General features: G+C 41.2%; 1 protein-coding gene across 4 annotated transcripts in view; it reads right to left on the minus strand.

Moving 5' to 3' along the window:
* Positions 1 to 26,981, minus strand: part of EBF2 (early B-cell factor 2) — a 206,070-nt gene that overhangs the window by 65,349 nt on the left and 113,740 nt on the right. For all 4 annotated transcript variants that reach the window (XM_011983839.1, XM_011983838.1, XM_011983837.1 and 1 more), the window contains one exon: positions 1,152 to 1,233. In XM_011983839.1, the coding sequence (XP_011839229.1) occupies positions 1,152 to 1,233 (82 nt within the window). The remainder of the gene's footprint in view (positions 1 to 1,151; positions 1,234 to 26,981) is intronic.

The raw sequence follows: 26,981 nt of genomic DNA on the forward strand, positions 1-26,981 counted from the left end.
CAGCTGCAACGTGTCGCACGCCCATAGTGTGCTGGAAAGAGTTTGATCAAACAAAACCCCGCCAGCTCCTGGCTCCGGGCTTTCCCACCTACTTAATGTATATATTTTGTATATTATATATATATATAAAATTCAGAATTTCAGGAAGACAACAGCAAAGTATAAACCTAGCAGCTGCAACGTGTCGCACGCCCATAGTGTGCTGGAAAGAGTTTGATCAAACAAAACCCCGCCAGCTCCTGGCTCCGGGCTTTCCCACCTACTTACTGTGATTAGGGGCAAGTTATTCAACCTTCCGGAAACTCACGTGCCTCACCAGAAGCATGAGGCTAAGGTTCCCCATCTCTCTCATTGCTGCGAGGATTTCTTTTTTGAAGTCTCAAGCTTGCATACTATCGTTTAACCTGTTTTTAATTTTTCTATGGAGGAGGAGGAGGTGCCACATATCTAGCACGGGGTGTGAGTGGCAGGAAAGCCATTTGGTGAATTAAATACGGGTCCTTCAAGGCTCAAGGAAGGGGGCCGAGAGGAGCTGCTCTTGCTTTCGTCTCCAGCCTGATACACTTTGCCTCGCTCTGTTTTTATTAGCTCGTCTCTTCAGTACATCAGTGGCAAGGGTGATGAAACCGGTGGCAGATTTAACTGCTAGGCAGCTGGGTCACCGTCCCGTGGGTCTTGTTGTCACGCTGCGATCTTAAAGTGACCACGCTGCTTGGGCTGCTGCCTTCCAGAAAGCTCAGAGAGAGACCACTGAATAGTTAATCGGTGGAAAAGGGAAGACAGGGGCTGTTGCTTGCAGAAAATACAGAGAAGCTGCTTTGAAAAATCCCAAGGTGGCTGAATATCAAGAACACGGTTCCTGCTGTGGGCAGCTGTGTGTGCAGTGGGCAGCCCGAGGGCTGAAAATCAAGTCTCCAGCACCGGTTGGTGCCTCTCCCCTTAGGGCTTTGGCAATGGGGGCAGAAAGCTTAAACACTACAAGATGAAGACACTCTCGGCGCTAGTGGCTGAGGGTCATCGTTTACCATTATCTTTTGTATTGTTAGCAGTAGCAGTGAATAATAATTTTTAAAGAAAAAGAAAATAAAAAGAGTGAGGAGAGAGAAAACAGGATGACTTATTTAACAGGAAAGATCTGCAGGGCCCCTTACCTGAAACCGTCTCATGTCCCTTGGGTTTCCTGCTGTTTTCAAACAATTCTGATTGCACTTGAGGAAAAATTTTAAAAAGAATCTGTGAAGAGAAAGCAATGTGTTACATTTTTCAGTAAACATTTTTTAAGGGAGAATATAGCTGCATTCCATTAGATTTGATTTGAAAGCGATTATATTTCAGATCTGGGGAATTTCAACCTGCCCTGCCTGTGAAGGAACATTGCTGACCTTCTGCAATTTGCAAATTTGGATGTTTTCAATCTGAAGCCCAGCACCCGCTTCCCCATCACTGTGGGGGATTGTTAAGCGGCTCACAAAGTGGGCTTTGGTTTGTACACTGGCCCCCGGAGTTTCTAGAGCACTCATTTTGGAAAAAAATTTTTAAAAGGCTTCAAATGCAGCAGTGACCCCTGCTGTACAGAAAGTCTTGCTCCAGAGTTAAAAATGGCAGGACCTGACCCCAGAATTCCAGGGCGAGAGTCTCGTCTGTGTGGCTCTCCACTGGCCCCAGACACCTTCATCCTCATACGTGAAGATGGCCTGATATATTCAACCAATGTTTACAAAATCAGAAAATGGTATGTTATCCTCCAAAGAGAAAGTCCATCGGTGCAGGTATATGCCAGAGTTTTTATGATTAATAAGAAGTGTGAATGTCCCTCTCAGATCATGTATAGATTATTCAGAGAAACACGAAAGCACAGAATCATGGTCTGAGGTTAGCATTTGTCAGACATATTTCTTGAAGCTAATATTCTCTCTTAAATGGCCTATCTGTACAATTTTAAAATTGGGCATCTTTCCTCCGGCAACTATGTTAACCAAGAAAAGTGGCAGAAGTGGCCTTTCCAGCAATTCACCTAGTTAATGTTTGAAAATTTGTTTCAAAATACAGTAAGTTTTTCATTTATTTCACTTGCAGAGTCCTTTTCCTTAAAAAAAATAAAAAAATAAAAAAATCCAGCTTTTGCAGTGTTAAAGTCCCAGGTGAGCTAGGCCTATTTCCCTTTCTGTTACTATGACAACGAAATTTTACCGCAGTCCCAAAGTCCCTTCAGAACTCTCACATCCATGCCTTGAATTAGAACTTTAAAGGAAAAGATATACATTTTCCTCAGGATTTACAAACAAAAATAAGTAGAAATCAACACTGCTTCCAAAAATTCTATTCTAAAGCAATGGTTGGTGAAGTGTTCTCATTGCGACGTTCTGATTTTTATTTTTTGTTTAACAATCACACAAAAGAATTAGATAGCTCTCCAATTAAGTGTATTTATCACTTTAAAAAACTGATGAGGAGATAAACAGTAAACGACAAAGGAGGGGAGAAGGGGAATTGGCTCTTCAGAGTATTTTCTGTATTTGAGGCTCTTTTACTCTGTTTGCTAGAAATATTTGGCCACATGCTCCCATGAATAAGGTTGAGTGTGAATTTGGAAGCAACAGCTAAATATTTTTTTCCTGATTTTATAACATCTGCTTTTCACTTCTCTCTTTCAATCTTTTATAGGGTGGGTGGGAGGTTGGGCTTTGCTTCCTGTGCCCCGGAGGTGTTGGGGTCTTTATGGAAGAGATCTGTGGAAGGATAAGGCAGAGAAAATGTTGTGCATGGCTGTCCGACCACAGTGCTCAAATTCACAACCTGCCGCTGCTTTCTGAAAGGCAGTGGCATCTCTGCCCGGGTCACCAGAGTGCGTTAGAAAGGAGAGCTGCTTTTATCTCAGTAAAGATTGATCAGAATTCAAACATTTTATTCCTTGAAGGGTAAAGATCCCCTCCATTTGTACACTCGTTCAGAGCCAGGCACGGACACTCACAATGCACGCAAATATTGCCTTTTCCCACTCGTGTGTGTTTCTGAACAATAGCCCCCACTGCACCCCACACTGGCCCTCAACCACTCCCGGAGGCAATTTACAATTTACATTTTTCCCCTACTAAACCCAAATGGAGTGCTTTTTCTCATTTAGCCCTTGATTTCTGGAAAGTTTAGCCACAACTGGGCTCCTTGTAATGCGTTCTGTGTGTATTAGACTACCCCCACTCCCCGCTCCAAAATGTATCTGGTGAAAACATTAATGTTCATGAAGGCATTATTATATGAATGGTGTGGTAGGTGGAAAAGTGCAAAAGAGATAAATGTTTACATAAAATCAAATTGATTTAGGGAACCGTGGAGCCTGCTGAAAGGCTTTATTCATTTTAAATTAGGACCCTTAACAGTGATTTGGATGGAAAACACCTAGTTTGACTTTTTGCTTGTCTGGGGGGTTGAGTTTGTAACCTACACGGCCCCATGCACTCTAAGGACTTAGCACTGGGTTCACGAAGGAGAAGGGGAGGTTAAGTGGAAGAAGGACGAGGGAGGTGAGTGAGAGAAGACAGAAAGAGGCAGAAAGTTCTCTTGCATTATATAATATCTCCTAAAAGAAGGTATTGCTACTTCTAAATGGCTTGCACCAGAAATTAGGGCCTGGATTTTTAAATATATGGATCTAGATATTAATTAAAAGAAATTCTGGGGCTTACTGACATCTCCATTTTTTTTTTCTCTTCCTTTAACTGGTGTCTTCTGGTTCTCTGCCCTCCACCCTCTCCATCCACCATGCTCAGCGTCTTGATACAAAACCTTCACTAATCATACCATCCATTTAGCCACGGGGTAACTTACAGGGAACAAATTCTCTCCAAATCCCCTGGGTCTAGATCCCTCCGAAGCCAGAGCTGCCTGGAAAATGTCAGTGCTCTCCACTAAGAAACGGGAAACCCAAATAAATTATGAGATTCAGACCAAATGTGCAAATTCTCATCAGGATGAAGTCTATTTCCACTTTCTCCAAACAATGTTGACGACGTAAATATCATAACTACGGAGGATGCTGCACACGACAAAGCTTCTGATCCATTCCTTAAGAGCGAACACTAACAACCACAGGTTTATCCTTGTGTTAGGGACGAAGAGGATCGAAAGAGGAGTCAACGCATCATCTCAAACCTTCAGATAGCAATCTGGTCCCTAGGTCAGTGGGGCAGGAGAATGGACCAGAGCATTCCTTTACTCCACAGATCGTTGGAAATACCCCAAGGGTTAGCCTTGACCTGTGGCTATGAACTGATCCCGGGACCAAGTTACCTCACATTTGTTCTCTCTTAACAAAGGAGTTGAATGGGATCTCTAGGGTTCTTTCTAACCGTAATATTTTATGACTGCAAAGAAAAATGTACAGAGTTGAGAACCTTCCAAAAAGGGTTAGAGTGGGGAAAGAAACCACTGAAAACAAGAGACCACGACTTATTGAAATCTGAGTGGGTGTGGCAGAGGTGGGAGTGAGGGTTTCTGAGAGGTAGATTAAACCCACTGAGATAAAACTGTGAAAAATAAGTAAGTGGGGACAGCTGACAGGTTGCAAATAGACATCCAGGGTGACGCCTTGTCCAGAGTGGGCGGTGCCCTGAGGCTGATGGGCAGATTGTTGGGTGAGTTGCACTGTCCCTTTAGGACTCTTTCTCTCTGCTTCTGAGGCAGGGAGGGTGCTTCAGGAATATCACAGATCAGAGCCACCTACGTCCCCTCTAGCCATCCTGCACGGTCCAGCAGCTGAAGGATACAGGGGTCGCAGAGTGGAGGGAAACACAGTCTGCTGAGTAGCCACTCTCTGCCCAATACACAGTACCGTATTTCATTCTCACAACAACCCCACGAGTGACGGATCATCCTACGGCTGGGAAAAATGAAGGCCTCAAGAATTTAAGAAACCTGCCAAAGATCACAAGCTTGTAAGTGGTGAACACAAGGACTGAAGCCTGGATCTTTGTGGCAACAAGCTCCATGTGGTGTTGCATGTTTCCTGCACCAATGACACTGTGAAGATAGCTGCACAGCTCGGTGAATGCACTAGAAACCATCGCGTTACACACTTTGAATGGGTGCCCTTTGTAATATGTAAGTTATATCTCAATAAACCTGTTAAAAACAAATACTTCAAAATGGTCTAAAAATGGCACACACACACACACACGCGTAACAGGAAGAATAAATCAGGAGAAAAAAAAAAGTGAAATATCCTGGCTTCTTGAAGCGACTGCAGTGTCCCAAGTCGAAATCGGTAGGTCAAAGATAGACATATGGAAACATGGAACTAAATGCTTAATGTTGAAAATTTCTGCTGCATTTATTTACTTACTCATTTGATCAATATGTATTGTGCTCTGTATGCCAGAAAGTTCAGGCACAGTGGCAAACAAAGTCCTTGGCCCCAAGGATCCCCCAACCAAACTATTCAAATATGTTTCCCCAGATTCTGAAATGAGTCTGAAGACCCCTGAATCTATTACTGAATACCCTCCTCTCCAATCTCTACAATACTGGAATATCCTGTACTATTCAGGAATACAGTAAAAGTGTGTAGGTGGCTTCCACACGTCTTCCGTCATCCCACCCATCTCAAAGTAGATGCACAAATACTGTGCAGAGTTAAGGTTCCGTAGTGGGGACAGGAGGCTCGAAATCACAGGAAAGGTAACTACTTAATATTCTTGACAGACTTGGAATTCTCACCAATGGTCTATCACAAAACCCAGCACAATATTTCTCTGGGATTTATGGAAGAAGTCATTCAATTTACCTCCAAATTGGAATACAAGATCTAGTCCCTCCTTAAAAATTTTAATATAAAAAAAGTCCATAAGGCCAGGCGCAGTGGCTCACTCCTGTAATTCCAGCACTTTGGGAGGCTGAGGTGGGGGTATCACGAGGTCAAGAGATCCAGACCATCCTGACCAACGTGGTGAAGCCCCGTCTCTACTAAAAATACAAAAATCAGCTGGGCGTGGTGGCGGGCACATGTAGTCCCAGCTACTCAGGAAGCTGAGGCAGGAGAATCGCTTGAACCCAGGAGGTGGAGGGTGCAGTGAGCCAAGATCATGCCACTGCACTCCAGCCTGGTGACAAAGTGAGACCCTATCAGGAAAAAAAAAAAAAAAAAAAGGTAATTCACATCGAAGGAATGTGAACTTAGTAGTCAACAGCTACCATTATACAGAGTTTCACTGTATACAAAATAATATGCAAAATGCCTTTCACTTTGAAAACTTAGTTCATTACTCCCTTAAAAAAGAATCTAATTCTTCCTACCCTGGAAACAACTTCTGCTATGATATGGCCACATTTTATACACCACAGAGATGAGAACACCCCAGACTCTCCAAAGACCAAGAGAGGGGATGCTGTATCTAGTTCTCTTTCTCTGCCATGATGGTCACATAAGCAGGCTAGGTCACTAAAGACTGAGTCAAACATACAGTTGATATGGCCTCACAAACCACATAGGGACTTAACCACGTGTGTTCATTTATTTTGCAGAAGACACTTTGTGTCTGGATTAGCTGTTAAACCTCCTTGTTTTCAACCCAATAAGTTAAAATACAATTGAGTTTCACTGTTTGTGCATGTTTCTGAAAAGGAGACAGCCTATTTCCCTTAAAACACTCTCATACCATTTCTGAGAACTATGCAACATAGGGATAGCTGGGTCATAGAATCACATTTGAAAGGAATGGGCAGTTGCCTCTCTTCTTCTAGGATCCTCTCCACAAGTTTACATCCTTTGGGGGATTAGGCAATCCAAGCTCTCACACCAGACTGAGAAGCCTACTGGGTATCCACACCCATGAGTTCATTTTCTCACTCTAAGAACAGCCCTCATAGCAGCTCACTCAGCTTTGTATGGTAGGAAAACTCGCAAGTGATTGCTTTCCATCCGAGACTAGAGAAAATCTCAACAATGATGTTCTAGTTGTAATCTAGATCTTCACTGTAATATCTTCTTTGATCCTTCCAACAACAGAGAACATCCTTTCCTCCCTCAAGATCCCCCAGCAGAGTCTACACCCAGGCAGCCCTAGGGAAGGTGAAGGTTAGCAGTGGGACCCAGCCTTGGCCTGGAGATAAGTACGTTGGATACATCTATTGGTTGTTGAGGTGTCAGCCCAGGCTACAAAGGGCCCTGAAGCTTTAAAGATCTTGTGAAGACTCTGACTAAAGTCCACAAGAATGAAAAGACTCCAGGAGGTCAAGCTCCCAGTGGGCTCTTGTTACACCCTACAGTAACTTGGTGATGATGCATCTGAGAACGCTTGGCTTAGTATTTGAGATCTGCTTGGCAAGATGGCCGGTGGCTGGCACAAAAGCCCAAGAAGATTCATGGAAAGGAAAGATGACTTAATAGTTTTGACTTACTGGCTTCTTTAGGCTTAAATGAAATGAAGTTTAAACTCATTTTTGTAAGCTGATGTTCTATCAAATCCATTTAGTTAAACAACCCCAAAACTGTAAAAATAAACACATGAACAGAAGAGGTATAGAATCTTTAATCTCCACAGACATTCCTAAGGCAGGGACTTATTACCATTAATGCTTGTTCACCCAGATTATTTCAATAAAAGGCCATTTCAGATCTGAAAAATTTAACTTTACAGAAACGTTTTAAGCAATAAATTTTCTTATTTCCAACTACACTCAACTTCTCAAATTCCTCTTGCCTAAAAGACTATGATGAAATAATAATTATAATTAACAATAGCCTATATTCATTGAACTTATATTATTTGCCAGGCATGATTTCATGTAATCTTCTCAACTTTGGGAGTAGGAAAATTCATCCCCACCTTACAGTGGAGATAAACAAGATTCAGAAAGGTTAAATGACTTACCCAAGGCAAAACAGTTAGTAAGCAGAAAAAATAAGAGTGGAAGTCAGTCTGTCCGACTCTTAGCAAAATGCTGGTCTGGTGAAAGCTTGGCCAAGCTTTGGGGGAAAAAAAAAAGGCTGAACATGTTGCCACATGACACTGTTTCACGGGACAACTGCCTTACTGATCCACACGGGGGAATCCTGTCATTTTCTTCCCTTTCCGCTGGAATGAGAGTGCAGCCCTTCATGTTGCTAAACAAAATAAGCAAACGAATAAAAATATCTACCATTCCTATTGGGGAGTGCACTCTCTAGAAGTTCTGTGACTATTTTGGAAGACACAAAGGAAAAGATAAGTAAATCTATCAGATATTCAGAAAACAAAACTTCTCAAGAACCCAAATTGTCCAAAGATGGCATAACCCAAATAGCTTTAGCCTTTTCAGGAAAAAAAAAAAAAAAAAAAAGATTACTCAAGTGCATGAGGAAGATTCAGGGCCATTTGTCTATCAAGACAATGGGAAGGGAAAAGCTGAAAATCGAACGTGGAACGAAAGAAGTTGAATTAAATCTTGGAAAACATTTTTTGGGAATCAAGTCACCAAGGCTAAATTTTGGAAGCACTTACCCAAGGGACAGAGCAGGATCTCCATGATGGAGATTTTTAAATAGACCAACAAGCTAATGCCTTTGGTAGCAGATAATTTCAGTCTTATATGCGGCAACTAATTGGGGTGTCCATACCAAGCCCATGTGATTTCATGGCTTCTACAATGGTGATGATGATGATTTAATTTTTACTGTAAAAATCAGGGACTTTCAGTAACAATTAAAGACCTTATGGCCAGGGGTAGTGGCTCAAATCTGTAATCCTAGCACTTTGGGGGCCAAGGCAGGCTGATCACCTGAGATCAGGAGCTTGAGACCAGCCTAGCCAACATGGTAAAACCCAGTCTCTACTAAATATACAAAAATGAGCCAGGTGTGGTAGTGCACACCACTTGTAATCCTAGTGATTTGGGAGGCTGAGACATGAGAATCACTTGAACCTGGGAGGCGGAGGTTGTAGTGAGCCAAAATCGTGCCACTGCACTCCAGCCTGGGCTACAGAGTGAGACTCTTATCTCAAAACAAAACAAAACAAAACAAAAAACACCTTTCAAGGCCAATAGGGAGGACTAGTTATTCATGCAAAGTGTTTGGGTAAATGCCTGGTACAAAGTAAGTCTGCTTCTTCATCTTTTTCTACACATCCTTATCATCCCTTCCCATGTATTGCCCCTTTCTCCCCCACCACATTTTAAAACAGACAATTTTCCAAACAAAATTATTCCAGAAGGAGTTGCCACAAATTTAAATCTGGTCCTCTCTACCCTGCTTATCTCTCCAATATTAATATGTACTCCACTGGAAGAACTTCCCTTAATTTTTAAGAAACAGATAGTAAAAGAAAAAAAAACACACATGTAATTAATCCGCTCTCACAGATAGTAGGGGAAAAAAGAACCACAAAAACACAAAAAGTGGTGGATGGGAGTCCTCATTCCTGCTTTCAGTAAACTCTGGCCAGCAAAAGAATTCAGAGCTACCCACACAATATGCTGGCTTCTGACTGGCAACAGGCCCCATCGAGTCACTTTCTATTCCGTGCTCAAGTCCCTGGAAGTAGCGTTTCAGTTTGGCAAGAGCTCCTTCATTACTGAACACACTGCCTCCCGAGTAGAATCTGCTGCATTCATTTAGATATCAGGAAGGAGCTACTTCCCCCACTATGTAAATATGACTCCCTGACTCCATACCGATAGACTTCATTTCAAAGGAATTTCACGATTTCCTCTGAAGGGAACGTCTCCCATATCCCAAATGGCAAGCAGTTGACTGTAAAAGGCCGCTGAAGTGCAAAAACAAGGGGCCACTTTGATTCTCCACTTATTTCTGATTGGTAACACACTACAGTTTCTGAGAACCTGGGGTTAGATGTTGGGAGGTTTGTGTGTGTTTGTGGTTTTGGTTTTTCCCCCCTCTTCTATATTCAGACGCATCTTCATTCTCCTGAATTCTATTCCTCGACACCATGAGGCTCACAGGGAAAAAAAATCTCTAAGGAAAAGTCCTTGTTTTTGTACTCAGATAAAAATCTGACACCATTAATGAAAATAATAATCGAACTCTTTGGGCTTGAATTGGAATGAAACACACACTAAGAGCATGTTTGTAATTCTAATTGTTCTCATAAAATGTCTTTGGAGGGCTCTTTGCAATGCACAAGGTTCCATCTTTTCCTTTTTTAAAAAAGAAACAACCCATGTCCTCTTCTTTGCCCGTATCCTTTCCTCTGTCTTCTCATCCAGAGAAGAAAAAAGAACTCAGCAAAACTGAATCATACTACGGACTAGAAAAAAAATCTTTCCGTGAGACTTCAGAATCAGAATACAAATCTATTTCCCTTTCCAGTACCATGACTCTCGGGTGAAGGAGAGAAATGAAGTTATTAGTCAGCCATCAGCTTAATGGGTCCTCACCGTCCCATTTTCTCAGCACCCCTTCCCCATCCTGCCTTCCCCATCCTTCCCCTCCCCCTCCCATTCTCTGCCCTCCCGGCAGAGCTCATCTATGCTAGGCTGAGCAGTGAACACCAATTACACCCAGAGCCCTTTGCTGCTGCCTGGTCCGCTGGTTTTACTGTTTTGCCAGATGGTTGAGGCCAATGTGTAAAACTCTCTACCCTACCATTAATTCATAACTCGGTAATAACTTTCCCACGACTCCAGGAAATTGAAATGGAGTGCAAATGTGGAGATTTGGAAAGGGAATCAAGGTTGGACAACTATTTCACACCTGCCAGAACAGATACCAGCGAGACAAAAAGATACCCCTATTTACTCAGGCTGGAGCATTACTTTCCCTGAACTAAGGCGGAATGACGCAACATGCAACGTTGGAGAAAGTGGCGGACAAAGTTCAGAGTGTGGGCTTCTCCTGGCATCATTTTCTCTCTGCAGTTTTCACCTTTATACCTATTGCACCTATGGGTTCACTCTCCAATGACCTTGAGATTGTGCCTCTATGTAACATTATATTCTTATGACAGATTCATAGATTAGCAGATATGAGTGCATTCTCTTGCTAAGACAGGACACCATCCAATGTTTGTTAGCATCATTAAACTAAAACTGACTTTTCACCTGCTCCCATACCATATGCAGCTGCAAATTTTTAAATTAAACTATGAAGCCATGCATAAATTTACATATATTACAGACTAGCCTCTCCATTTAACATGCAAATGTACTCCAATGTTTCAGAACACCTTCTGTCGCTAATTAATTTGCTGAATTATAATTAGACTAATCCTGCATAATTAATAAGCACAGATTTTTTTTTAATTTGTAAGCAGCTTGAGGAGATCATTCACTTCCTTCTATAAACTGCTAAGTAAGTGTTAAAAAAAATCTGGAAAGAACATGTGTGAAAAGGTATGTTTGATGTCGCATACAAACTCAAACTAGCGTGGAAGATACAGAAGTCAGTATTGATAAAGGTACATATTTGAAGCCAACATTCAAACAATCAAAAAAAAGTCATATCCAGAGGATGGGGACTAATTCTCCCTTTGTCTCCTTGTATATAATGTTTTATTCTTTGCCTTCTATCCGTCGGATCTTCCAAGATCACAGAGGCGGGAAAGGATTAAAGTAACCGTATGTTGTATTAGGAGAGATAATGATATTAACACTCCACTGTATATCAAAACACTCTGTGCATGCTGGGTGCTTATAAGCTCCTTTGATGGTATTTGGAATCATTTTCATTTTGGCTGCCAAAAACACCCGAGATCCATCTAGTGGAAACAATTAAGTATCCATTCGGTAATTATTACAATGAAGGGTCTCTCTTTAATGCTGGAGAGTGGAGTCTCAAAGAAAAGTATGCATCTGTGCACTGTGAAAACTATAGAGTTTTCCAACCAAGCATCAAGCTTCATTTTGACTCCCAAAAATAAACCAGGATCAGGAGAGCCCAAGGTTTGGGTAGGTGACTCGTTAGAAAATTCAGAGCAGGATGGAAATCTAGAAAGGCAAGGGAAGCTTAGTGGTCATGCAAGTTGAGGAAGACTCCAGGAAGAAAGTGGGAAATGCATGTTCTGGCAAGGAGAAGTCAGTCAACCTTCAAAGAGAGGAGAAATATAATTTTAGGGCAAAGAGAGAGCGCCCTGGCCCTTCCACTCAACTAAATCACCGTGCCATCAGTGGCCAAAAGATTGTTAAGTCAAAAAGATGAAGCCACTTGAAATGTGCCTAGCCTTCTATTAACTCAGTTTTTTATAGTGAGTCTATAAATAGAAACTTCTGAAGAATGGAAACCATTTTCCCAGGCTCATTACCGTACTAAACACACCTTCTCAATACCAGGCAGCCAAAAAAAAAAAAAAAAAAAAGAATTTTTTTAAATAAACAAAGCTACAAGATAAGCTAGCTTGGGAGTTAAGAAAGTTGAAAAGTACACCAGCACCTCGGAGGCTGTTGGCCAAAGCTGGGAGCAGATGCCAGGGGCACTGTTTCTGCTTCTTCCCCGAAAGACGTTTGTGTGAGCTGCCTTCTCTTCTTCTTATCTGGAAGGAGAACCCAGGACAGCTACCTCCTGGGGCTATCTATTGCAACAACTAATTCAAGTGCAAAAAATATTTTGAAAGCACCTGGAAAAGGCTGTCACAGGTTTTCAGAGTTAAGCAATGTTATTACTTGGGCAGTTTGGAAATGTAACACTTTCGGAGAGTTTTTGTAAGCCAAACCATAGCTTTTGCATCAGTACCCATCTAAAGAGATTAAATGGTTCAGGAATTTTTTTAAAGCTTCAACAAAAAAGAGCTTTCTGTGTTTCTAGTAGTTTCTCGGAAGGAACATGACAGCAGCTGGAATAATAAGACTAATAAGAGGCCAAAATTATTTTCTTTCAAAAGAATACACAAAGGGTCATGGAAATCTTTAATAATGTCCTCACCTTTCAAGAAAGTCATTTGAAACTATTGTGCTTTTCTTTCAGATTCCTCATATCCCGTTTAGAGTGGTTATAATAGGAGGCCTGGTTTCCCTGTAGTCAGGAACACGTGCGCGTCTGTTTTTATAAAGCAAGAAAGTGCTTAATGGTTAAACTCACAGGGCGAAATGGTGACTTTCGCCACTTCCTCCATAAAGCACTGGCCTGAGACTGGAGCAGAATTGAGTCAGAAAGAGCTAGGCAGGTCCTTCAAGCAAGTCCCACCTACTGACAGGCAAGAGGTTTTGTGTTTGGGGTTGTGTTTCGTTTGGCTATTTTCTTCAGCTTTGCCTACCCAATTTCAAACTATGTACCAGGGAGAGCAGGTGGAGAGAAAGTGATTGTGACCCATGCAGAGTTAGTCAGCTTTTGAGTAATTCCTAATCAGCTGTGAGGGAGAAAGAGAAATTTGGTGGCCTTTAAGCAATAAGGTGTAAAGCAGTTAGCTAACAAAGCTGCACTTTAGCTGATGGATTTTTTTTTTTTTCACCTAATATACACATTCTGGAAAATTTCTCTAATTTTTATTTTGTCAGGAGGATTTTCCTCCATTCACCTCACTTCTAGTTTATTCTTGTGATTCAGTCTCTCTGCCTCCTTCTTTCTTGCCTATCTTTGCTCTCTCCCCAGTTTGCAAATTCTGAGTGATGTATTGTGCTTTTTATGTGCTACCTAAAAGTTGGTCGGCAGGGCGGGGGGGCAGTAAGTTGGGAAGAAGGGATGACTGAAATAGAGAAACTAAGACAGTAATTACAGCTAGGCTCAATTTTATCTGAAAACTATGGCGGCTTGCTGCCACTTCAGCCATGAAGATCCACATTCACAGTGCATACACCTTTGTGCCAAAAAAAGGAAAAAAGAAAGCACCTGTAGGCTAACAGGTAGCAGTTCGTACATATGGAATTATCATTGGCTACTAACACTGGGTCAGGTATCATATTAGCCACTTTCAGACCACATCTGCCAAACCCACATAAAAATATAAAACCAGGTATTTCAATATTCTGTCGTTCCCTAAGCAAAACAGATTTTCTTATATTACTCATAGTAGAGTCAGCCGGCTTTCATTAGAACTTTTTTAACTTTTTTTTTCCTTAAAGAAGAACTAAACCTAGATGATATAAAAGAGAAACTGGGACAAAAATCAGGTCAAGAATTTGATACAAAAGGCATTCAGATAAGGCTAATAATATTCCAGAGTATAGTCAATAGAGTAGACAATGATCACATCGGTCTAAGCTCTATCCAACCCCTATATCTATACAACCTTCCAGGAATCAGTAATCAGTTATTTGTTCTCTTTGTGATTCGAACTTTATTGATCCTAAAGTCTCTATTAACTCTATGGGAATTATCAACTTTTTGGAGGTTTCCACATCTTAGTACCAAAAATGTAATTTTTTTTAAAAAAATATACCACAAGAGAATGCTATCTGTTTCACGTTTCTTTATTCTCTGTAATACCATTGCATTTTGTGCTGATTCTGGTCATCTTGCAGAGGACACTACCTAATTAGTTTTCACTTTGCTCCTAAGTAGATGTCCAGAATCTCTTCTTTCATTTTCTCTTTAAAAAATTGCTGCTCAAACGAAAAGTCTCATGGGAGAACCAGAACCTACACCAGACCCCAGGATGCGCCCAGTGAGAACAGGCGCAGCCCCTGGGCACTGCTTCTGTGTACCTGGAATTTCTCATCTTTCCTTCCATGCCATATTACACTGTTGCTCAGAAATATGCTGGATTCTTAGAACAAGGTGAAACTGAGCCATCTTATTTCAAAAATGGAGGCTAGGCATGAAATCTCCCATCCCATTTGGAGTCACGAGGATTTCTCACTCAGGTTCAAAGAAAGGCTCAATGTAAATGGGGCAGATTCATGGGACTCCCAAATATCAGCCCCACTTCGCTGAAAACCAGAACCTGATTTTATATTGAAGTTTCAAAAGTGCTTGACTGAGCCCAGCCCAAACTTTAGCTTTCCAAATAACTTCCAAATTGATGAGGCTGTTTTTTGCTTTTGTTCTTTAAAAACAAAACACAAAAACCTGGTTTTATGTTACACCATGTTTTATAAATCTGGATAATTTCTAAAAATTAGCATTTATTTTAGGTACTTATTCCTACCCTTCATCAAATGAGATTGGTTCTCAAAGCCTGGTGCAGTAGAAATGTGTTTCTACACAGTACGTTCACTTAAGATCACATAATAAGGATGAGTCAAATAAGAAAACCTTTCTTGAGGAAAAGAATGTGGGGCTTTTAGATATCTACATAGATCCTAAACTTTAAAATAGTTCAGCCACCCATTTCCTCTGCCAGAACAGATATCATTATTAAGTCAACACACTCATATCCATGTATATCATAAAAGGCAGGGTAACACAAAAAATATAAAAGTTGCATCTAGTCCCCAAAAGTTGGAACTTTCAGTGTCATTGGCTCTCTCATCTTCTACTGCCTTTGAAAGGAGTGCTGATAAACCAAATGAACTTTCTCAAGCTCTTTTTGGAATGAGGCAGAGAATTAAATAAATGACAAATGTTTTCACATCAGTGGTGGGGAAAGGCCTAATTGACATGCTCAGTATCCAATAATCTGCAAAAGCCAGAGACCATTTTACTGACATGATTCTTCCTGACCCTGGAGTTTAGAGTTGGGTTTGTGGTTTCTCCCTACACAGTGAATAATGGAATACAACTACTAAAGGGAAAAAAAAAAATGCATCCCTTGGAGAATCAGCAGCTGACCTGGAAGTAAAACATCTCAGCCCTTTACTCAGAGGCCACAGAGCCTGTTCTGCTTTCTCAGGGAGTTGCCAGGACTCAAGTGAGCAGCAGGACGCGGTCCGGAAGCATGGGAAAGAGACAGCCACAGGTCCCTCGGGAAGGCGCACAGTGGAGTCGCTCCAGCGGCGCTGGGAGAAAGGCCAGTCTGTGCAGGGATCTGACATCAGGCTCTCCCTGGCAAGCCTATAGGCAGGATAAGCACTCCCAGAAATGGCCCAGAGAGGCCTGTGGCCCAACACCATGACAAGGAAATCATCTAGTTTCATACATGAGTCAGAATTTATGAGCTTCTCATTCAACCCAAATTGAAGCTACAATTCCACCATTCCTCCTGATAGACCGTGCCTTGAATTAAGACAGAACCTGAAAAAATCAGGTTATTTTGTTTTCTTTACCATCTCTCAGCTTGCCAGGATGATCACATCAAAATCATGCTGAACACACAACCAGGCAACGATTCTATTTGTAAACATACACACCTATATATGTGTACGTAAAAAGCAGATTTCATCACTCCTAGTGATAAGCCTGCTTCAAGTTTTATTTTGTGTTCTTCATTTTGCAATACAAGTTCTAGACTGATCAAAAGGTGTGCCCATCTCCCTGCTTTGTTAGCCAAGGTCATGGGCACAGGAGCACTTTTTTATTCAAGTTTGATATAATTCAACCAACAGGCCTAGTGAGGGCCAGCTCATGGGTTTTCACAATTTGTCCTCATCTGGAAGTTTATTATTCTTTTAGGAAAATTTTCTAACCCAATACAATAACAACAAAGCCTTTTTTGGTAGATAAAGGCTGACTGACTTTGATTTTTTAAAATAATAAAGCAGTTAGCGGATTAATTTTGTTCTTAACTCTTTTAACCTGGGCTGAATGTTTATGCTTCTCCTAATGAGATGATGCATTGAAAAGTGAAGATAAATGTCATCTGCTTTTCATGTGATCTATAAAATTAATCTCCCATGGTTATGTTAATACCGATAATGTAATGTAGGAGGCAGTGTGACCTAGAGGATAAAACTTAAGAGGCAGGCACTCATGTTCAATTACAGTTTATATTACTGACAATATTTTCACCTCTCTGTGTCTCACTTGCCTACTGTCATCCCTCATACAAGTTCCCTCACATATCTTCCCTGTAAAATTGGGTAATGCCTCTGAGAGATGATGGGAGAATTACCTAGGTGCTTTGGGAAACAACTTAGAACACCTTTTAGAACTTTCTTGCGAAATAGCAGATATCGTTAATGTTCCTACCGTAGATTCAGCCTCTGGTAAGTAACCACGACACACTTAGCAATTGTCTTCCTACTCAGTAAAAGTGATCCTCCCCAGAGCTTAGGCAAGTGACCCTCCACCCACAGGGTTCTGTTTATTTCCAGAAAATAAATTACACGGAAGGAGGGCGCGATGGTTGGTAATTAAGCCACCAAGTTAAGGAGGGATCAATGCTTACACTTTAGGGGTTAAACGAAAAGCTGATTACATCAGGAAGGAATTCATGTTCTGTATTCAGCTGTAAAATAAACTGGGAGTTTTGTGTTGGGTGTCTGAAACATCTTTGGAAACACTAAATCAATTTAATATCAATAATTGCCAGATATAAGCTAGATTAAATGAACCAACACAGATAGCTTTGTTCACAGAGAAAACAGGGCCAAATGGCTTTCATTAGCATGACTAATCCTTAAGTTCTGTGGTTTGGTAATCAGACGTCTAAACCTGAATTTTGATTCTTGCAAATACATGATTTGGCACAAGACGTTGCAAGTCCAGCTATTTCTGCACCTTTAACACCCATGCTGAATATCAGAGCAGCAAGTTGCCCCTGGAAGCGCCTATATAGCTACAATTGTACCCACTGGTGCCCGAAAACACACCAGATGCACAGAAAATAAGGAATTCACTCTTTAACGGAGGACTGAGCCTTTTCCCAGACCTGTTTTTGGGTGCTTTGGAAACACCTGCTGTGGCCCTGGGGAGACAATCTTAACAGGGGTTTCAAAAGCCAGTCCTGTTCTCACAGCCCCCAGCAGCTCTGTGACCCTGGTCATTTTCCTATTGTTGGGATTACACAACTGAGCAGGGCACTATACTCAGGGGCCTGGTGGTATTTTCACCTCAGTCCTGAGAATATTCTTCTCCTTTTTTTTGGAAATTCTGACATATCTTTTCCCTTGTAACTCCTGCAATTTTGAAGAGTTATATTTGTGATATATTTTATCCCTAAATAGTCCTGAGAACTTCAGAAAACCCGGGGTGCACAGAAGGACCTGAGAGGAGTCATCAGTGTGACTTGTGAGGACAAAAATGGGGCAATGGTCAAGAGTCTTGGGTTCCACCAAGAACCTGAGGTGCCTTACAGTGAGTGTATCATGCAGACATACGGCAAAATGTCAACAGAGCTCCTGAAACCTTGCAGAGGGGGCTCCGAGGAAGTTATCATTTGTCAGCCTTCGTTTCTCTAATTCCTGAGTGTATACTATTACCCCCCAACCCACCATCACATCACTTCAGCCAAGCCTCGTGAATGCACTTCACCTGCTTTTGTGCAGTGCGTGCGTGCATGTGTGCCTGCGCATGTGTGTGTGTCAATTGCCAGGAACACAGAATCACTCTTTGGGGCCTAATCACTGGGCAGCCGAGCCTCTGGACGGTCTTCTTTGGAGGTCTGTGCAAACTTCAGGTCAGAGCAGCTGCCTGTGAGTCACGATGGGCTGTGGGGCCTCAAATCCCTTCACAGTCGATCTGGGGCAAAGGAGAAAGCGTGCAGCTTTTCATTTTCATGATAGAAAGGAAGATTTTTTTGCAGAGCCCTTATAGCCCCTGTGGGGAATGCTTTTTAAAGGTCAAATGTGACTATCACTATATTTGGTTTTGGAAATTCACAGATTCTGGTTATAAATCTTCCTGAAGTGCAACTGATATGTGCAGGTACCAGCCAATTCCTTGATAATGCTCCCTTTGTCTATTTCTTTGCTATCCCTCAGTCCCCCAGTCCCAATAGGTGTTCTAAACAGTCTTGCCTCAAACACGTGGTCAGCTCAAAGGGCTTAAGAGAACTAGAGAACTATAAGTCCTTCTACCATGAAGCAAGACCACCACGTGAGGGCTCTGTGTCCCCAGGTACCAGTGGACCACAATACAACATGGGAGGGGGATCTCATTGCTCTCGCCATATGGTGGCCTGGATGAGAAGTCGAGGGTTTCTGTGTATTCTCTGCCCTGAATCCAAGGCAGGCTGGCTCCCTGACTTTCACTGGGAAAAGAGGGTATTTTGGAGACATTGTGTTGGGCCTGGGACATGTCTCCCCTCACCCCCACCTTTCTAATAATCTTCCCAAGTTGGCTAAGAAATAATAAACTATTGCTTAGATGAGATGATGATCCAGTCTCTTAGGAAATGGCTCAGAAAGGTGAAGACTCTTGCCTCTGTGAGCTGGACATGGGTTTTACACTTTCACAATGTGGATGTATCTTTGTCTCTATGCTTCACCTTCTCTGACTCAGAGTGTGCCGTATTGAGGGTGTCCATTTAGTCAGAAAGTCTGCATATTGATCCCATCTCTATGACACTCATTGATTCCTCCGTATGTTCCACTTTGTCAGAGTCCAGGCATAAAAACTCCCAGAAGCATGAGTCCCCTCCACATTCCCGGGCTCTTTCCTAAGAGATTTTACTACCATTCAACACAAACAAGAGTTGATTTATTTCTCAGCAAGACTTTGAAAGTACATTCGAGGGTTCTATTCATCACCTTTGAGGCAATTTAAATGACCAAACTGCCCTGAAGGTCTCAGCAAAGGACCTCCAACAGATCAGATTATCCCCCTGGAATGAAGGAGGAAGTCCACATGATCTTTTCTGGGCCAGCAAGAAGATACAGAAGTCCAAGGATTCCGTAGATGAAAGAGTTTCAGGATTGTGATCGTTAGTTCTTGTCAACATGGCTGGGTTCTAGCACCCAGTTACTTAGTCCAACGCTAATCTAGGTGTTACACTGAAGGTACATCTACAAATTGGTTGACTCTAAGTAGAGGGATTACCCTTGATAATGTGGGTGGGTCTCATCCAATCAGTTGAAGGCCTCAAGAGCAAAAACTGAGGTTTCCTGGAGAAAAAAAAAAATTCTGCCTCAAAACTGGAGCATTGACTTCTGCCAGGGTTTCTAGCCTGCTGGCCTGTCTTATGAATTTCAGACTTGCCAGCTCCCACCCCACCCCACCTCACAATAAGCCAATTCTTTATCTCATATATATCTAGATATTGTGTATTATATATATCTAGATATCATACATATTTATATATGCATATAAATATATACCTATCATATGTATATTATATATTATATGCCTATCATATGTATATTATATATTATATATACATCATGTATACTATATATCATATATATGATGTATATACATTTCCTATTGGTCCTTTCTCTCTGGAGAACCCTGGCTCATACAAGGACCAACAGGAAATGTCCTCTCTAGAGAGAACTTCTGTCACTATAGAAACTTGAAAACACAAAAGAACCTAAAACCACCAAATAATGTGGTCCTTTCTGGTAGGGTAGGCAACTCCTGCTGGAGTTCCTGGTGCACATTAAACCTCATAGGACCTTCTCTCTGAGTGTTAGAAGGCGGCGGGGAACAAGGGAGAGGATAGCAGAAGAGTCCTGTGATTGGCTTGGCTATGGCCTTAGAACACTCTTATTCGTACATATCAGGCTAAAATGTACTCAACTGGAACTGAAGTCCTAAACAGTGTGTGTTTATATGATATTGTTATTATAGTGCAGAAATAATTAAAGTGTGTCAAGTATTGCATTTTTTAAAAAATCTTCTCTGAGAAATCCTCTACTCTTCTACAAGGATTACATAACTCTACTAAGAAAGCCCTGTCATGAATAAAAGCTGGCCTACATTGCCTCAGGAAAAGCCCAGAATGTATTTACTCCACTTGATGAAAATAGAAATATATATATATATATATTTTTTAAAAGTCCATCAAATAAGGAACAAGGCTTGTCTCCTATCCTATCCTCCACACAAAGGTAGCCAAAAGTTCCAGAATCTGTTAGAAATGGGTTTCCCCTAATTAAAAGAGAAAAGGAATAAATTAAAATCTTGCAAGAGTAAAAGTTTTTCTTTAGGTTGTTCTTAGTTTTCTTCAGGAACAGGGCATCCTGGCTCTGCATTTTGCTGTTTAAAATATACTGTCCTAATTCAACTCCTGTTAGAGAGAGAAGTAATCAGCACAATTTTTTTCCTTCCGAAATTCATACTGAAAAAATTAAAAGTACAGCTAGTGTGGATTCCTGAGACATGCACCCGCTCTCTTTAGACCGTTAGCATCTAAGGTGCACATGCTAGATTTCCGCATACTGCAGGAAGAGCAGAACCTCTTAGAAACCTGGTCTTCATAAACTTAAGACTTATCTGGGTTAGCTACAAGAGACAGCAAGAGAATCCATGCAGATCTTTCGTCTGCGCCCATCTGACTCATTCCCTGTCCTCTTCTCCCCACCACCATTCCTGCCCCACCTTGGCCCAGAAACCAAACGTGAATTTTCTGCTTCCCACCTCAGCACTAGCTCATGCCAGGACACCAGCTGACAGTTTCTTGGTTTTATTGTCAAGAGCTGTACCATGTGATCAATTACTGACCTTAGAACAAAGCCTGAGCCCAAGAATATTTATATTTTACCAATACGTGCCTGTTACAAGAGAAGGAAATATGAGTTATTAAGTTCAGCTTTTTATGTGAATTCAGAGTTTATTTAACAATGGAAATGTGTACAAAGAAGCTTCAAATGGAGTATTTACCGACATTCCTTATACATGACAGGCACTAGGCTACATGGGATAATGATATTAATAATAAAATGATTTTTAAATGGAAAAAAAAACAAAAACAAGCAGGGAGATGGAGAGGAGAAAGGAACTAGAGGACATCCCTTTCCACCAGGAAGTGGACCAGGTTTGGCCAAACTACAAACAGACTAGGAAAGAGTCCCTCCTTGCTACGCAGGAGGGCCCTACCATGCAGAATGCTTTCAAGGATTAAACAAAATCTCATGTATTAACTGCTGACATAGTGAGGTGCCTCTATCTCCACACTCAATAGCCAGGAGTTGTATTATATTATTATAATCAGTTCAAAAAGAACTACACAGACAGATTTCAATGGAAAGTAACATTACAGCTAATAATAGTGAAGAATACAACTAATGCTTCTTGAGTGTTGAGCAGCGATCTGCTCATGTTGATTCATTTAAATATTCGCGACTGTCCGTGAGATATTATCACATCAATGTCCCTATTTTACACAGACGAGGAAACCCAAATTAAGGAACTTGCACAAGGTCACACAGCTACCAGATGGTGGAGACGGGATGTGAACAGGGCATCCTGGCTCTGCATTTTGCTGTTTAAAACACACTGTCCTGGCCAGGCGTGGTGGCTCAAGCCTGTAATCCCAGCACTTTGGGAGGTCCAGACGGGTGGATCACGAGGTCAGGAGATTGAGACCATCCTGGCTAACACGGTGAAACCCCGTCTCTACTAAAAAAAATACAAAAAACTAGCCGGGCGAGGTGGCGGGCGCCTGTAGTCCCAGCTACTCGGGAGACTGAGGCAGGAGAATGGCGTGAACCTGGGAGGCGGAGCTTGCAGTGAGCTGAGATCCGGACACTGCACTCTAGCCTGGGCGACAGAGTGAGACTCCGTCTCAAAAAAAAAAAAACCACAAAAACAAAAAAACAAAAAAACACACTGTCCTAATCCAACTCCTGTTAGAGAGAGAAGTAATCAGCGCAAATTTTTCCCTTCCGAACATATTTTATCAGGGTCTATGGTGACTTACAGCACTTAGTACGATGTTTATTGAGAGCAGACACTCAATGAGGCTTTTTATTGTGGGCTTTTTCTGTTTTTAAGGCAAGGAGCTTCTCTATTTCAAGATTTTTTCACTATGTGCCTTCATTGCTTCCTATTGGGTAGTTTTTTTTTTCTTCTCCACTTTTGAAATCTTCCTTAATAAGCATGTGTGCTTTAAAAAGTCTTCTAAGTTCTATTCCTCTTTCAGAGCACACACAAATGCCATCTGCCTTGTAAGCCAGGATCCTTTGGTCCACAATGACTCCCTCCTTGGGACATCTAAACACACACGAGGAAGGCAATGTTGATCCTGATTGCGTCTTCACAGTCTTATTCTCCACACACCCACTTCCCCACCACTGAGCTCTCAGGCCTGGCTCAGATCAGGATATCAGTGGGAAAATGGTGGAATTGTGGTAGAAAGGGCTAAGGTTTACACACGAGAGACGGGAAAAAACAGAAGCGAAAAAGTAAGGGTGAGAACTGGGGAAGAACAATGGAGAACGAGGGTTATAGACTTTACGGTGGCTAATGTGGGAGCCGAATGGAGAACAAAATAATGAGGCAATATCCTATGAAGTGAATTTTCTATAATTACTTCAATGTTCTATGAAAAATACAGAGAAAAACTAGAACCGCTTTCAATTACTTTCAGCTGCTGAAATGTTTGGGCGTGACATCATGTTGTGGCAGGGACACATGGACTTCCGGTTTTATTCAGGTTACATCTCCAAGGCTCATCCAGGATCAGGTATACTTCTTGACCGTACTACTCATTTGGGACTTAGCTATCTCCTTCACAACTAAATGAGGACACTTTTAAGGAAGCTGGCTGGTCATCTTATGGTCACCTGCACTGTCTCAAGTAGTGTAGGCAAAACAGTTCTGGAAGATCTGAAGTAGGCCTCGTTACTTCATAGCTGTGTGACTTTAGGGAAGCCACTGAACCTCTCTAAGCCTCACTCGTATCTACCTATAAGAATATCTATCTATAAGACAATACGTGGGAAAGTGCGTTGGCCACCGTAAAGTGCTACATAAATGTCACCACTGCTTAGTGCCTTGCAGGGATTCATTAAAATCTTGTTGATTGATCGACTGATTAATTAACTCCAGCCAGCTTCCTTAAAAGTGTCCTCATTTAGTTGAGAAAGAGATACCTATGGAAGTCAATGACATCCAAGAAAATCCACTCAGCTTGACAGCAGCCTCATCCAAGGGATTTTTAGGTTTATAAATGTACTTGCAAACAAACTTCTTTCTGATGCTCAATGACTGACTTTGGTTGGGATGATGAGATCTGTCAGAAGTAAAGAGACTGTCATTTTGGCTACCTGCACATTTGAGGATGAAAGAGGCTTGATTCCAGAAATCCAAATGAAGAAGTTAGGGATGCCAACCTCCTGGCCAGCTCTGGACACACAGTAGGCATATAGAACAACACTGAGGACTGGATTGAGTCTTAAGTACAGCAGTCCCCCTCTATCACTGAGTACGATGGACTGCCTGGTAAGATTTTCATGAAACGTCTCAGAGATTATATGGCCTCACAAAAACAAAAATGACTTGAAGTCGAACAGAGTTGAAGCGAACGAAACTTCAAACTAAATTTTTATTGAAATTCTCCCCATTGTCAGCCGACATTTTCAATTTTCATTCCCCTGCCTCAGCCCATTTTGCCATAGAAACTTGGATGTTTTCATTGAATAGCAGCCAGTGAACACTGGACTGAAGGGGCACACTATAAATTTGGAAAAATAAATAAATGCTTCAGAACTTCCACTTGAAAACCACAGCTAAAAATGAAATCAAATCTGACCCACCCCTTTTCTTTTAAATTGTGGGAACAGACTCAGTCTGCCTCAATCTTTAAGCACATATAAAATTTAATAATAATATAAGCACCTTGAAGATCAATGCGTGGCCTGGTCTAAAGCAATTGTGGAGCCTTTGACTCATGCAGCAAGGCTTGGACGACTTAAACCAGAAGATAGCATCCTTCCTATGCCCTGTTCCTTAATAAACATGTGTGCTTAAAAAATAAAAAGGGAAGAAAAATTGGTTTATGGGCATGGAGAGAATAATTCACTCCAAATTGCTCCTTTGATGAATGTGGACAAAAGAATAAAATTTGTCACCTAGCTAATATTACCATCAATATTTTGTCCAGCTACATTCCTTCCAATTTAAAAACAGTTCAATATCCCTTTTACCTTCAAGTAGCAGCACTTAATAAACAGTGATGGATGGTTTTTATTTTTGTTCGCATTTCAGCCTTCCCTGCTTTGGTACAAGGGGACTATTTTGCTTGGGGGAAATGTAGATCTTCCGTCTTTCGTGCATTGACACGAACCCCTCAAGGAAAGACGGCCATATTTAATTCATAACGCCCATCGGCTACACAAACATACAACTTCCCATCAATTAGGCAACACAGATATGTTGTTAAAAATCAATGAGCTTATTATTAAATATATTTTTTTCATGTAGCAATAATAGTTATTGCTGCACTATTGTTATTACTGCAATGTCAGCTGTTTAGGCGGCTTTCAGAGAGTTTGATTGGCTTTGATCTTGCTAGCAAGGCATTCTATGAAACAAGGGATCTGGGTGAGGCTTCCCTGTTCTGTCTTCTGCCATATTTAGAAGCCACCAGGAGAAGGGGGAAAATGTATGCTTTAGTGGAACAAACCTTGGACTGGAGGCAGAAGACCTGGGTTCTAGTCCCAGATCTGCACGTAAGTAGCTGTGTGACCTTAGGTAAGTCCTTCCTCCATTCTAAGCCTTAGTTTCCTCATTTATAAAAATGAGAGGTTTATGATAAATGATCGTTAGGACCCCTCCATTCTAAATTGTCAGACTCTTTAATATTTTTTTTTTAACTAGGAAAGGAAATGGGTTGAAATTGATACAATTCAGCAATTCTCAATTGTTCCTTATCAAAAGTCTCTTGATTAAAAAAAAAAATAAAGGGCAGAGTGGGGGATGCTACTGAATCTGGAGCAGACATTAAATTGATCCAAAACCCAAATATGCTCCTATTTGTGTTTTCATAGTCGTCGTGTGTTTATTAAAAATAATTTTGATATTTTGACACATGCCACTACGGCAGAAGCCTCCTGCCTATAAACAGAGATGTTAAAACTGTGCCAGCACATGCAAAGGTTAAAAACAACATTGCACAGATTTTGGCAACTACATCATATGCTGTCTGGCCACAGCTGATCTGAACTGAGTCCTCAGTAATTACAGGAGAAGGTGGAACAGGTTTGCTGCTAATTGGAAAATTCTGCAAATGGCGGCACTGAAGTAAATTGACAGTCGTTAGAATATTAGCAAAATGAGAGTACTGATTAGTAAAAAGCTCAGAAGCAGACTTTTTTTTTTCACTGCCGGAATCTACTGGCAAAATTGATAATAAAAGCTGAACTTAATAATAACAGCTGTTATTTGACCTGGTAATATTTTTTTTAATCTGTTGCTGTTCCCAGACCAATAACACATAAAGAAGGTCTGTATCCACTGTTGCAAAATTATTTTGAATCCCAAAAGGTATATTCAAACTCAGTGAAGGCAAACTGTGCTTAAAGGGGCAGCCCATCAATAGCACGTTCTGATGGAAGTGCATTCACTGGAAACGTTGTGAGTTGCTTTGTTTTCTCCCCCTTCCAACAGGTCTTGTAGGCACGCTGGGAGCGTTCGCGTGTCCTTTTTAGAACTGGGCCTGCATTCTATTTCCAGTTTGTTTTAAATCTGCGACTGCTAAAAATGTCAAAGTTAACTTATTTTTCACTCTAAAGTGGACAGGAAGGAAAGTAGGACATTGCTGGACTCTGAACCATCTATCAGCACTTAGCTGTTGATGGTATTTTTCAATCACTGCATGCAGAGAAATACAGATGGGAAAGCATTAAGAATGGACACATTAATTAGAGATGCTGCCATGCATCTATGGGAAAGGGACTGTAGCTTCACCACACAGACTTCCACCTTATGGGGACACACAGGAATATGCCCTGAAGACTTCCATTTGAGGAACTCTGATCCACTGCTGGTGGGAGTATAAATCAGTACAATCTTTCTGGCTATATGGCGATATAGATCAAAAGTCTTAAAAATGCATACAGCCTTTGACCTTGGAATTCTATTTTAAGAATTTGTCAAAAAAAAAAAAAAAGAGCCATGGATATACCCAAAGCTTTATCTACAAAAGATGTTCCTTGCAGCATTGTTTATAACAAATACAATGGTGGAAAACAAATTTGTCCCAAAATGGATAATTGACTATGATATACTAAGAAATACTACATAATTATTTAAATTATGTTATAGAATAACATCTAATAATACCAAGAGATAGTCTAGTAAAAAAAAAAAGTGCGAAACAGTAAACATAAGATAATCACGTTTTTATTTAAATACAGACAGA

Source organism: Mandrillus leucophaeus, unplaced genomic scaffold (assembly GCF_000951045.1).
Source record: "Mandrillus leucophaeus isolate KB7577 unplaced genomic scaffold, Mleu.le_1.0 Scaffold256, whole genome shotgun sequence".
Classification (NCBI taxonomy): domain Eukaryota; kingdom Metazoa; phylum Chordata; class Mammalia; order Primates; family Cercopithecidae; genus Mandrillus; species Mandrillus leucophaeus.